This window comes from Dama dama, chromosome 9 (assembly GCF_033118175.1).
Source record: "Dama dama isolate Ldn47 chromosome 9, ASM3311817v1, whole genome shotgun sequence".
Lineage (NCBI taxonomy): Eukaryota > Metazoa > Chordata > Mammalia > Artiodactyla > Cervidae > Dama > Dama dama.
The window spans coordinates 75,528,683-75,542,022 of NC_083689.1; the positions used below are offsets into that span (position 1 = coordinate 75,528,683).

At 36.8% G+C, this 13,340-nt stretch overlaps 1 protein-coding gene across 3 annotated transcripts in view; it reads left to right on the top strand.

Moving 5' to 3' along the window:
* The window catches only part of GABRG2 (gamma-aminobutyric acid type A receptor subunit gamma2), a 118,017-nt gene that overhangs the window by 20,827 nt on the left and 83,850 nt on the right, over positions 1–13,340 (top strand). For 2 of the 3 annotated variants that reach the window (XM_061149486.1, XM_061149485.1), the window contains exons 2-4: positions 7,591–7,742; positions 9,399–9,466; positions 12,874–13,094. In XM_061149486.1, the coding sequence (XP_061005469.1) occupies positions 7,591–7,742; positions 9,399–9,466; positions 12,874–13,094 (441 nt within the window). The remainder of the gene's footprint in view (positions 1–7,590; positions 7,743–9,398; positions 9,467–12,873; positions 13,095–13,340) is intronic. The other variant, XM_061149487.1, reaches the window with a different exon arrangement.

Genomic DNA, 13,340 nt, shown 5'->3' on the forward strand with positions numbered 1-13,340 from the left:
CTCCTGCAGTTAAGCCCCCTTGGCCTTCAAAGCCACATGCTCTGTTGGGCTTAGCTTCCATCTACCAGAACACCAAGTTGTGGAACCTGACTCGGGGCTCATAACTCACTCCTGTGGAAGAATCTCTGCAATACAATTATTTTCCAATTTGTGGATCTGATTATATTGTGAGTCCACCCCTCCTACCCATCTCACTGTGATTCTTTATGTCTTTAGTTGGAGAAGATCTTTTCTGGTAGGATTTAGTCTTTTTTTTTTTTTCTTTTTTCTTTTTAAAATTATGATAGTATAATAATACATTCACATGAGACTTGGAAAATACAGAACAAAGTTACATATAGTTCCACTATAGTACTTATTTTTTAAATAGATAAATTAAAAATTTTAGTTGGAGTTTCAATATCAGACCCTCAAAAATTAATAGAATGAATATACAGGAAAGCAGATGGATATAGTAGACCTGAAAAGCACCATGATAGTGTCCAGTCCTTTTCAGCTATGGTTGTTCCACAGAGAGTTATGGTTTTGCTGTGCTTGTGAGACTGCTAAATTTTTCAGATTTGTTTTGCTGCACATAGCAGCAGTTCACTAATTTGTATTGTGTAACACTTCACTATGTAAATGTGCCATATTTTATTTGTGCATTCTGCTATTTATTTATGTTATATGAATTTCTATTATCAATAATGCAGCTATGAACATTCTTATCCATGTCTTGTACTAGATATATTATGCATTTCTTTTTGGATTAAATTGAGTAATAAACTTTCTGGGTAATAGGATACACACGTGTTCATCATTAGCAGATAATGCCAAAATGTTTTCCTTTCAGCTGTGCATGAGCCCTAGCTGGTCCATATTCTCTCACTTTTATTTAACAAATAAACAACAACAGCAGACCACAGTGAGGGGGCTAACCCAAGAAAATGGACTTTAATAATAAGCCTCGAATAGGACCTGACATGGACTTTTTTTGTTCCTGTTTACACCTTCTGTTCCTACTGAATGCTATGGTTGTCTTCTCCACATTTTCTCTCCTTATCTTAAATATCCCAATTTTCATTTGGTTTCTGAATTCCATATGTCATTGGGGATGACGATTTCATCTTTGATACTAGTGGTAGGATATATAATTACAGCAAAATACTGAACGTAGTCCCATCCTCTAGGTATAGATTTGGTTTCTTATGTATGAATTCATATGTACTCAGGCTAGTGATTCACAAAATGCAAACTTCTAGGGACTTTTAGAAAACTAAACATCTAGAAGAGTTTCTCTCTTTTCATGGATGTAAATAAGGAAGCATAGAGAGGATTTTGTTAGCATCTTCTGACCATACAGTCCTTCCTTGTGGCTCAGCTGGTAAAGGATCTGCCTGCAATGCGGGAGACCTGGGTTCGATCCCTGGGTTGGGAAGATCCCCTGGAGGAGGGAAAGGCTACCCACTCCAGCATTCTGGCCTGGAGAATTTCATGGACCGTATAGTTCATGGGGTCGCAAAGAGTCAGACATGACTGAGCAAATTTCATTTCAGTTCTGATCATACAATTAAGCCATCTTTGGGTTGAAGCTGATACCATGGAGGACAGAAGGACAAGACAGAAAAAATCCAAGTTGTTAAATGCATAGATGAGAAGCTGAATTGAAGCACCAGAAAGCTTATACTACACTAGGTTTAAAATTATATATCCCTCCTAATTTAGTCTGAATATTCTGATGCTGTTTGCTATTTAGTCACTAAGTTGTTTAACTCTTTGTGACCCCGTGGACTGTAGCCTGTCAGGCTCCTCTCTCCATGAAATTTCCCAGACAAGACTGCTGGAGTGGGTTGCCATTTCCTTCTCCTGGGGATCTCCCTGACCCAGGGATTGAGCCTGCATCTCCTGCTTGGCAGATGGATTCTTTACCATTGAGTCACCTGGGAAGCCCAAATATTCTGATACTTGCAATAAAATTCACCTTTGCTAATAAAACCCCTCAGACATTTATTTGATATGGGTCTTCAGCAATTGTTAATAAATAGTTTGCATTTTGTGCATTGGAATATATACATCTGATAGTTGACTTAGTCAAATAAGCACACCAACAGCTACTGACCTAATTATCAAAAAATTGAGCATGGTATGAGCTAACAGGGCGTCACTGTAAGTAGAAGAGTTCATCAGAATTGATCCTTAGATACACCCCTACCCTTACTCTAGCCTCTATGCATGTATACACTCGCTTACACACCTGTGCATAGAGCACCCTTCCGGAAGGTTCTGCACAGGCTCTTACATGTTCTCCCAAGGAGATACAGAATTCCATTGGCCACTAAAGGCCGCATGTGAAAGAGCAGCTTGTGCCCCGGTTCTCCTTCTCACTAAACCACAGTGTTTCTCAAGAATCCCTCATCCTTCAGGGAGGTACAGAATGAAGTCTCCTCCTCCTATGATCAGATTCGAAGTCCCCTCGACCCCCTGAGGATATATACTTACCTAGCATAGCTGCTCCTACACTTTATACCAAGGCCCACCTTTTGCAGTAGCTAGAGGACAGTCTTTGAAATACACATGCCTTACCACTGCAGCATGCACTGCTTTTCAAGTCATGAAAGAACTTAAGAGAGTAAGTTGATCACATCCATTAAGTTAAATTACGAGCTCCACTTTTATTCCTCAGTGTGAGAAGATCAAATCATTGGTATCTGCAATGGGAAGTTTATGAGATTTGAATGTTATTAACTTTGTGCTGAAGGTGCCATACTCTTATTGAACTCAGGCATAAACGGATTTATTGGCCTAAGGGAAAATGAGCTTGAGCAACCGTTTGTTTTAGATGATCTTACTTTCTGATAAGTGTAAAATCGCAGATTCTTTGGCCCCATTTCCTTTCTCAAACCCTTGCAGTATAATGGTTAAACATGTTGGTTTTGGCAAACTAAACAACTATTGGCAAATATCACTGTTCTTCTTCATCTGTAAAATGGAGATATTTATAGGAGCTTCAGGGTTTTAAAGGTAAAAGTGGGAGAATGTATGTGAAGTCCTTAAAGTTTATGTGTAGAACATGGTGAATACATAACAATAGCCATTGTTGGTATTATTTACCTTAGGAAAACTAGTCAGAAAAAATTATTCTTTTCATAAATTTTAATTATAAATTCCATATGCACTCATGGAATTTGTAGTTTAGTAGTGGAAACAGGCAATGTGCGAATCAGTAAATACACATTTTGACAAACGCTATGAAGCAGTCGAAGGACTGATGAGAAAATATGAAGGATCAGGTGGGTGACAGAGGCAGAGAAACCAATAAGGAATGACCTCTGCTGATACTGAGAAGGTGATTTCTGTGTTGAAAATTGAAAGCTTATAAGGAATAAGCCATGCTGCACTTTGGGAGGTGGAGGGAAGAGATTTTAGGTAGAGAAAGAAAAATATATACCCTGTATTTATCATGCCAAATACCAATGGATGTGAAGATACCCAAGGAAGAAGACAAATGTTTTTATTGTTTCTCATCCAAACATGTGCTCTTATAAGGCCCTAAGAAAGTACAATGACTAGATTTTTCTTCCTACAAAACTGAGAGCTTTATTGAATCTGTGAAAATATGAAGTACTTGGATTAAAATTTTAAAGTGTATAAACTTCATGATTATCTTCACAGTGTCAAGTATCCAAAATATGTACCAACATTCAGATATTTAAGATCTACTGTCTAATTGAGAGCAACCTCTCATCTCTTCACTATTTATTTTTTTGTCACTTTTTTCTTAAACTGATTTTTCTCATTATAAATATGAACTCATTACATTCAAATCATGCATGTAACTGTAAGGATGAAAATCAAAAGTAATATTCTAATTTATAACAGAGAATTTCAGTCAGAAAAGCTGAAGTAGGAAGTTGGAAATCTGTGCTTTTTTATAGAGCCTACCTCAACACACCATACACATACACACACACATATACACACAAACACTCGAGGGTAAGCACCCCTGGTTCACTCTGTGACTGAGATTCTCAACTTTTAATATGCATATGAACCATTTGAAGATCCTGTTAAAATAAAGATTCTGATTCAAGAGTCCAGGTTGGCCCAGGGTTCTACTTCTCTATAAATTTCCCAGGAAATTCTCATGCTGTTGCTCCAAAGCTCTTGGTTGGATGGCTTTCTAACAGGTTTTTTTTGAAAGTTTTCAAAGATGAAAACTTCTTAACCTTTTCTGGCACTATCTTTTAGGACTTATCACTCAGACAACAACAAAATGTTTTTCATTATGGTAAGTTAAGAGTAATGTTAATTTCAGTCCTTTTCCTCTGCAAGATTATATTTAGTTTATAAAGGGTACAAGAAGAAATAATCACTTCTGTAGGCCATTACATTTAGGTAGGTGCCTTTAGCCAGAAGTTCAAGTTTGCTCTCAGCCCACGCAACTGTTAATCAGTTTTCTCGCATCATTATCAACCTATTTCTGCCTAGGCTTTTTCATGGAGTTCACAGTTCCACAGAATGCCTTATCTAATTGTCATTATTACTAGAGCTCCCATCTATAAGTGAGGAGGCCTTGACTCCAGAGAATTCTGGAGAAACAGCCAATTTTGAATGAGAGAGGTTCTTTTTTTTTTTTTTTTTTAACAAATCTGGAAACAATCCCAGATTATTCATCAGCTCCATTAATTTAGACCTCAGCTGGGAACACACTAAAGAATAAAAACTTCATTTATTTATAATGTAGGGGTTCATTATTTTTCTTCCTGGATAACATCTGTTTTTAGTTCTTCTCAGCCCATATTAGATCAAAGCCTGGAAGCAGTGTCTGAAGATTCAGGTTTTAGTTATGAGGTTGAAACTTTTTATATGAATCTACTTTCAGGGCTATGTGTCAGGTTCTGTGCTAAGCACTTAACAAGCATTAGCTTGAAAGTGTTAGTCACTCAGTTGTGTCCAACTCTTTGAGACCCCATGGACTGTAGCCCACCAGACTCCTCTGTCCGTGGGATTCTCCAGGCAAGAATACTGGAGTGGGTTACCATTTCCTTCTCCAGGGGTTCTGCCCAACCCAGAGATCGATCCTGGGTCTCCTGCAATGCAGGCAGATTCTTTACTGTCCAAGCCACCAGGGAAGCAAGCATTATCTTAACCTTGCACAAAAAAACTGTGATAGAATGCTAGTATTAACTCTGTTTTAAAGATGAGAACTTTGTGAAGCTTAGCAAGATTAAATCATTTGCCCAAGATCTTAGAAGAGTAAGTGACAGGCAAGATATAAAGCCAAAAGTCAAACCTGGTACTTTCTAACTCCTGAGTATATGCTCTTGATTTCTGTACTCCACTTTACCTCTTTGTGGCTAAGTAGACATCCCACAGTATGCCCAAATCTGTCACTGACGCTTTTACCTGAGATAATTATTTGATTACTATTTTGGCATCCAACAGATGATGACTCTAGGAAAATTACTAGGTGAAATTCTAGAAAGTAGTATTCCTTTAAAGAAGTATCCCTTTTCTTTTCACTTAATGTATTTTTCCTCCTGGTTTTCCAGAAAATAGTAATAAAGGTAACATGGCACCATCATACTTGGATTATTTATTTGCTAGTATGAGTAAGTACTATGAATAAACATAGCTATTTAATACGTATTTCCTTTCCCTGAAGAAACTTTGATAGGGTACATTTTTTTTCAGAGAGGAAAGAAGGAGGGAGAGAGAGAAGCTTCAGGGGAAAGGAAGCAAGAGGTTGAGATTCTTTTGAAAAGGCACTTTTGCCTGAACAAATTAAACAGTGATAAAATTTCATAATGATGACATCCAACATCCAATGGGTCAACTACATTCTTTTCTCAATGAGTTATGAGAGGGATTTGAAATTTTCTTTATCAGATAACTTTTTTTTTCCTTCTTAAACTAGTAGGATTCAGGTCATGGGATTAGAACTCTATTACACAGGGTTCATCGTGCTCCAGAGAAACGATGAATTGAGGCTTAAGAGGAATTTTCCTTGCAGACAACTGCTCTCTGCCTGCACTGAAGTAGTTTTGAGTGCTGGCTGAAGCTTTGTCCAGCCCCTCACACATACCCTCTGTGGGTGATCTATGAAATTCAAATTTTGTTTAAGTTCTTATGCTAACTGAAGCGCAAGATTTAAGATTGGCTATGTTAGGTTTCATGCGAGTGTGTGAATCAGTTTTTATGTGTCCTATTGTAAAGCTTTGAAGGGATAAAAAGATTACTTACTTACTAAGTTGATCCATGCCAGTGATTACTTTTAAAACTTCATCTCCCATCCTCATTCTCAAACCAAATTAATCACAAAATCAGCTTACCATCTTTAGTCATCTATCTGTCTATACATACAAATATATATCTGTGTATATATATCTATATTGACAGTTGAGTATAATACATGGTTTGAGAATATGATGTATATTCAGGGTAATGTGACAGTGATTTGATTTCTGACAAGATTCATTCTTACCATATCTTTAAGAAAATAAACTGAAGATAAGGATTGGTATGAGAAAGTATTTTATAATTTTTAATTTCACCATAAACATCAAAAGTAACCAATATTTACTGAGTATTGATGAAAATGAAAATGGCAAGGTTTTGCATTCCCACTAGGTCTGGAAACTATGATCATCTTATGTGTATGTGTGTGCCGGGGGCAGTGGGATGGAGTTTGGGGCAGGGAGGAGGCAAACTATAGGAATTTCAGTATCCTTCCAAAATCAGCCTTAGCTTCGGGTTCAGTTGTGGGTTTTCTGACAGGTTTTGGCATAGAAAACTGAGTCACAGAATACTATGTCACTTTTTGATCATTCAAAATAGACAATTTGATTTCTATGATTATATAAATAGTACCTTAACCATCAGTATGAATTTCCAGCTTAGGAACTTAATACTCTAATACCATAATAAAGAGTGTTTTAAAGTCTACAGCTACATCTTTCTTCATAGGACCAGGTTCCTAGCAATCAAGGATAAATGAACCACACTGGCTTTTGGTGCAAGTGAGGGGAGAAAAGTACATATACACACACCCCGGAGGCAGAAAACGCAGCAAGGCTGAAGCTCTCTTTAGTAGTTCAGTTGAGGAGGAAGAGCTTTGTCTGGTGGCTTGTGGGAGTGAATCTAATTATCAGTCTCTTACTTTCATTAATAGGTTGGAACCAGTTAACTTCTCAAAGGAGAAAGAAGTAGACCTTATGCCTGAACCCCTAGACTAGATTATGATCATTTAAGCATTGCTTTCAGCAAAATTCTTGTAATTTTTTTCTTAGTAAGTGCTTTGTGAAGTTGGGCAGGTGGACAGGAAGAACATCAATTTAGGAAAAGGCAAAGATAACTGCTAAAGCATGGTATATTTACAGATGGGAGGACAGAGCATTCTGGAAAACCGCAGAGTACACCTGAATAGATTTTAATCTACCTTGGTGAAGTTTAATGAACTAGACTAAACCTCAGCTGAGAATTTCACTGCAATCCATTGTAACACATTCCCACCATCCTACTTTGTTTTTCATTTTCCACCAACAGTCTGTGACCAAAAGTCAACTTGGATGGAGTCTATGTGATTCTTGATCAATATTTTTTTTTCCTTAGCCTCACTAGACAAAAATCTGATGATGACTATGAAGATTATGCTTCTAACAAAACATGGGTCTTGACTCCAAAAGTTCCGGAGGGTGATGTCACAGTCATCTTAAACAACCTCCTGGAAGGATACGATAATAAACTTCGACCTGATATAGGAGGTATGTTAAAGCCTCTTGTGATGTGGGTTTTATACAAATGAAGAGGCCTACCACATTAGACGAAAGCATCAGCCTCTTTCAGTAAATAGAAGGATATAAATGATACTTTTACTCAATGTAAAAATAATGAATAAACTGCATTCAAGTCTGGGAGTAGATGGAGCATTGATTAGTTCAAAATGAAGAAAGATGATTTTCAAGCTAACTTGAGAAATAGGAATTTGAAATTTCCTAGACTGAGAGACTATAGAGAATAAAAAAGTGGCAGCTTCTTTATGAAGTAACACCAAAACCAAGTACACACCTACTGTATAGCATAGGGATCTCTACTCAATCTGTAATGACCTAAATGAGAACAGAACCTAAGAAGGAGTAGATGTATTTGTATGTATAACTGATATACTTGGTTAAACAGCAGAAACTAACACCACACTGGAAATCAATGTACTCCAATCAAAAGTAATTAAAAAAGAAAGGAAAGATATACTGATTACCTATAGCTCTGGAACAAGCACAAAATCTCAGAGGTATAGAGTAATAAGCATTTATTCGGCACTTTGCTGGGGGTGGCCTAATCTAAGGTCAGCCAGGTTGAGGCTGCTCATTTAAGAAAGCTTTATTCTCATTCCCCTCCTGGGGACTAGCAGACTAGCTAGGAGTATCCTTCTCATGATGATAGCAAAGAGCAAGAGAAAAAAATAGAAGCTCGTAAGGCTTAATGCTTGGAATTAGAGCTAGCACACTCACCTTTGTCCATATATTATTAACCAGTGTGAATCAAATGGTTAAGCTCAAAGTTCACAGTCCGAGAAGTAGCCTCACTAATGTGAAGGCAAGGATATAGGTGAAGAGTCCAATCCCCCACAGAGAAATGGAGTGTGGCACTTCAAGGAAAATGGATAAAGATGAGAGAGATGTACTTATTGAATTGAAGCCCAGAATGATGTTATGAATCCTTGTTCATTAAATATTAAATGAAAATGGAGTGCATTCATTAGACCATGGATGTAATACTACATGATTCTTACTATCAGTCCTCTTTGACAAATAGGTGTGTATTGGGTTTCCATATGGTTTCTCATTTGATGAGTCACGGAATTCATTAAATCATTGAGGAAGATTGATTTTGTGTTGGCTAGAGGTGAATGAGGATAAAGTGGTCATAAAAGGAATCAACAGGGAGCAATATTTCAATAACAATTCATAATACTTGTTGCTTTTTATGTCTACTTCATATTTCTAATGCAGTTTATTCTCTAGGTTACACAATAGTTAGCTATTTTTCTATATGGGGCATGTCAGGTTACAATGCCCAAATTGATTGAAGAGCTTTAAGAAAAAAATAATAAAAGTCATGATATCTGAAGAAGAGGAAAATCTGTGCAGTATTTTCTTACTTATTCATTTTTATATAGTCTTAAAAAGAAAATCACTTTCAAAACTGTGCTATGCTTAGTTAATGCCTTAATGTGTTTAAAAGGAAACATTTCTTTGAAAGCAAATAGCTAAGTGTAGTGAATTAGTCACTAACTCCACATTAGCTGTGAATAAATCACTTCTAATGTAGCAAAATAAATATTTCTAGAATAACAAGGACTAAAGCGTTAAAACATTATGCCTCTTCATATGCATATATTTCAATGGTTCTCTTTACAGTGAAACCAACATTAATTCACACAGACATGTATGTGAATAGCATTGGTCCAGTGAACGCTATCAATATGGTAAGTTTCTAATTGTTTATTTCATTAACAAACTAGAGAGGTAGTATGTTACCATGGAAATAACAAGGACTATCCTTACAAAAAATTTGAAAGAGAGAGAACCTTTCATATCTTTTTTTTTTTCCCTCTTGTAATATAATTATTTTTAATGATTTGTATTAAAAATGAAATGTGATCATGTGTATAAAATTAACTTGTGTAAAATGCTGTAATCTTAAAATTCAACAGTCATTGCTTATTTGGTAGGTATTGCTTACTATAAAATAAAATATAATGCTTTACTATGTTTTAGAATATGCATGGTGTGGAGAGGTCACACTTTACTTCAAATCAGAATTGTTTCTCAGAGGAGAAATAGTGCATTAGATTTAACAACAAATGTAACTTTATTTTTTATAAAGCTTTCTATCCAAATCTGAAATAACAAATTAGCTTGGAGCAGAAGAGGATAGAGTAGAATAGAGTAAAACAATGTAACATAACGTTAGTGATAGTGTAACTTTAAAAGACCATTTACCAAATAAGCAATAAGGACACTCTGCTAAGTCAGATATGAAAACCATTTATTGCTCTCAACGAGGTTGATTAAAAAAACTGTACCACCACCTGCACCCTCCATGCAAACAGGTTTGCTTGTTTAACCATGAAACAAATGGCAACATGTTTCTCAGACTGTTTAGAATTATGATGAAGATTGTGAATATCTAAGAAGAATCAGTTATACATGTAGTTTATTTTAACACAAAACTTATAATTTCAGGAATACTGGTACCCAGAACTACTGTTCCAGGATCATAGTTTATGAAATGATGGTTTAAAGACTTTTAAAACGTGTTTGTGTTCGCCAAAATGTAGGTCAGAAATTATTGAGTTACTCTATCTACTAGCACAACAGGTTCTCCTTTCATTACTTGTGGACTACAAATATAGAATTAAATTGTAAACAAAGTGGTGTGACTTAACCTAGTGGAAATGCAGCCAATTCCAGTGAGGTACAGGGCAGGGGTGCAAGGATACAATCCAGAACAACAGAAATCAGGCAAAGGAAGAAGATTCTAGTTTGATCCTGACAAGCTGTGTTTCTTAGGCAAACAAACAATCTCCTTGTGGTTTCTGGTGGTGTTGTTTTGTTTTTTCTTTTTTCTTTTCTTTTCTTTTTTGGTGTGTATCCTTCATCATAAATGGTGATAGCTTAAGGGGATTAGATTAGGAAATATGGATAGTTTCCATTCTTCAACTCTCATATTCTAAAAACACTAGGGTCATGCTCTAAGAACACTAAGGGTTTTTTCCCATTAATTTTCTCATGTGTATACAGATTAAAATCGAGCTGTAAAATAATAGTAAATAAAATCTAAATATGACAGCCAAATAGATCTTGGGTGTTACGGCTCCAGGTCTAAATCACATCAAACTTCCTTTTCTTTGATTAAAGTCAATCATGTACATGAGGGTAATCATGAGAGTCACTTGTCACTTTTTGAATATGTTTTGTGACAGATTCAGTTCAGTTCAGTTGCTCAGTCGTGTCCAACTCTTTGTGACCCCATGAACTGCAGCACGCCAGGCCTTCTTGTCCATCACCAACTTCCGGGGTCCACCCAAACCCATGTCCATTGTGTCAGTGATGCCATCCAACCATCTCATCCTCTGTTGTCCCCTTCTCCTCCTGCCCTCAATCTTTCCCAGCATCAGGGTCTTTTCTAATGAGTCAGCTCTCCGCATCAGGTGGCCAATGTATTGGGGTTTCAGCTTCCACATCAGTCCCTCCAATAAACACCCAGGACTGATTTCCTTTAGGATGGACTGGTTAGATCTCCTCGCAGTCCAAGGGACTCTCAAGAGTCTTCTCCAATACCACTGTTCAAAAGCATCAATTCTTCTGCACTCAGCTTTCTTTATAGTCCAACTCTCAAATCCATACATGACCACTGGAAAAACCATAGCCTTGACTAGACAGACCTTTGTTGGCAAAGTAATATCTCTGCTTTTTAATATGCTGTCTAGGTTGGTCATAACTTTCCTTCCGAGGAGTAAACGTATTTAATTTCATGGCTGCAATCACCATCTGCAGTGATTTTGCAGCCCAGAAAAATAAAGTCAGCCACTGTTTCTACTGTTTCCCCATCTATTTGCCATGAAGTGATGGGACTGGATGCCATGATCTTAGTTTTGTGAATGCTGAGCTTTAAGCCAACTTTTTCACTCTCCTCTTTCAGTTTCATCAAGAGGCTCTTTAGTTCTTCTTCACTTTCTGCCATAACCGTGGTGTCATCTGCATATCTGAGGTTATTGATATTTCTGCCGGCAATCTTGATTCCAGCTTGTGCTTCCTCCAGCCCAGTGTTTCTCATGATGTACTCTGCATAGAAGTTGAATAAGCAGGGTGACAATATATAGCCTTGACGTACTCCTTTTCCTATTTGGAACCAGTCTGTTGTTCCATGTCCAGTTCTAACTGTTGCTTCCTGGCCTGTGTACAGGTTTCTCAAGAGGCAGGTCAGGTGGTCTGGTATTCCCATCTCTTTCAGAATTTTCTTTTTTTTCTAAATAAGAAGAAATGCACCAATTAAAATATTACTCTACTAATCTGTCACAGTTTTTTTTTATTGTGTGGCTAACAATAAACTGTGACAGATTATTACAGTAATAAAGATTATATTTTAATTGGTGCATTTCTTCTTGTTTAGAAAAAAAGACATTTGTAATAGTAAAAAAATGAAATTAGTTACCGTACACTGAGTCTTTGCCATCTGCCAGACAGGGCACAAAGTGTTTTTTGTATAGGGTGTCTTCCCCTTTTCTATCTTCAAGCTGCTTAGATCTTCTGGCGTCCTCAATTTATTGTGAAGCAACCTAAACTGCAGAGTTCCAGTTTAGACCCATTTTTGCGTGTTCCGGACTCTGTTTTACTCTGAGGCAGTGGTGTTTTGAACCTGACTGATTTCCTCAGAGGACAGTTGGCGACGTCTGCAGACACTTCCGGTTGTACCGCTTGGGGGCGGGATTTTTTGTTGGTGCTTCTGGAATTTATTGGGTAGAAGCTAAGAATGCTAGTAAACACCCTAAAATACACAAAATTGCCCCCACAACAAAGAATTAGCTGGCCAAAAATGACATGAGAAACTCTTCTCCATAAATACCAAATGCAAACAACTGTACCAAGGCTATGATCTTTTGCCAGAATTCATTTACACAGGTCTGTTTGTTCATAATGTATTAACTTGTCTGCAAAAGATGGGTGTGTCTCCTTAGCCAAGCTTTTGCTTTCTTTTGGATCATTCAAACCCAAAGTAGCTTTGCTTTGTATTGGCAATGAGATCATAATTGATAAATATAAACAAATGATCTATAATACAATCCTACTATATTAAAGATATTCCATTTCACCTTTTTCTTTAAAACAGGAATATACAATTGATATATTTTTTGCCCAAACATGGTATGACAGACGTCTGAAATTTAACAGCACCATTAAAGTCCTCCGACTGAATAGCAACATGGTGGGGAAAATCTGGATTCCAGACACTTTCTTCAGAAATTCCAAAAAGGCAGATGCACACTGGATAACCACCCCTAATAGGATGCTGAGAATTTGGAATGATGGTCGAGTGCTCTACACTTTAAGGTATTCTTTTGGAAAAGGAAATGAGTAATTGTTGGGAATAAAACAAAGGTCAATTATGTTCTCTTAGAACAAAAAGAGCTAAGATGTCAAACCTAAATCAGGATTGGCATGCTTGAGCAAAATAGTGTGTGATGCTACAAAATTAGGTTGTTTTTTTCTTTTTTCTCTTATCAATGAACTTTTTCAAAGGATATAGGTAAAACATTTTCTGTGACTGACGTAGGAACTCTTTTCTCACAGGGATAT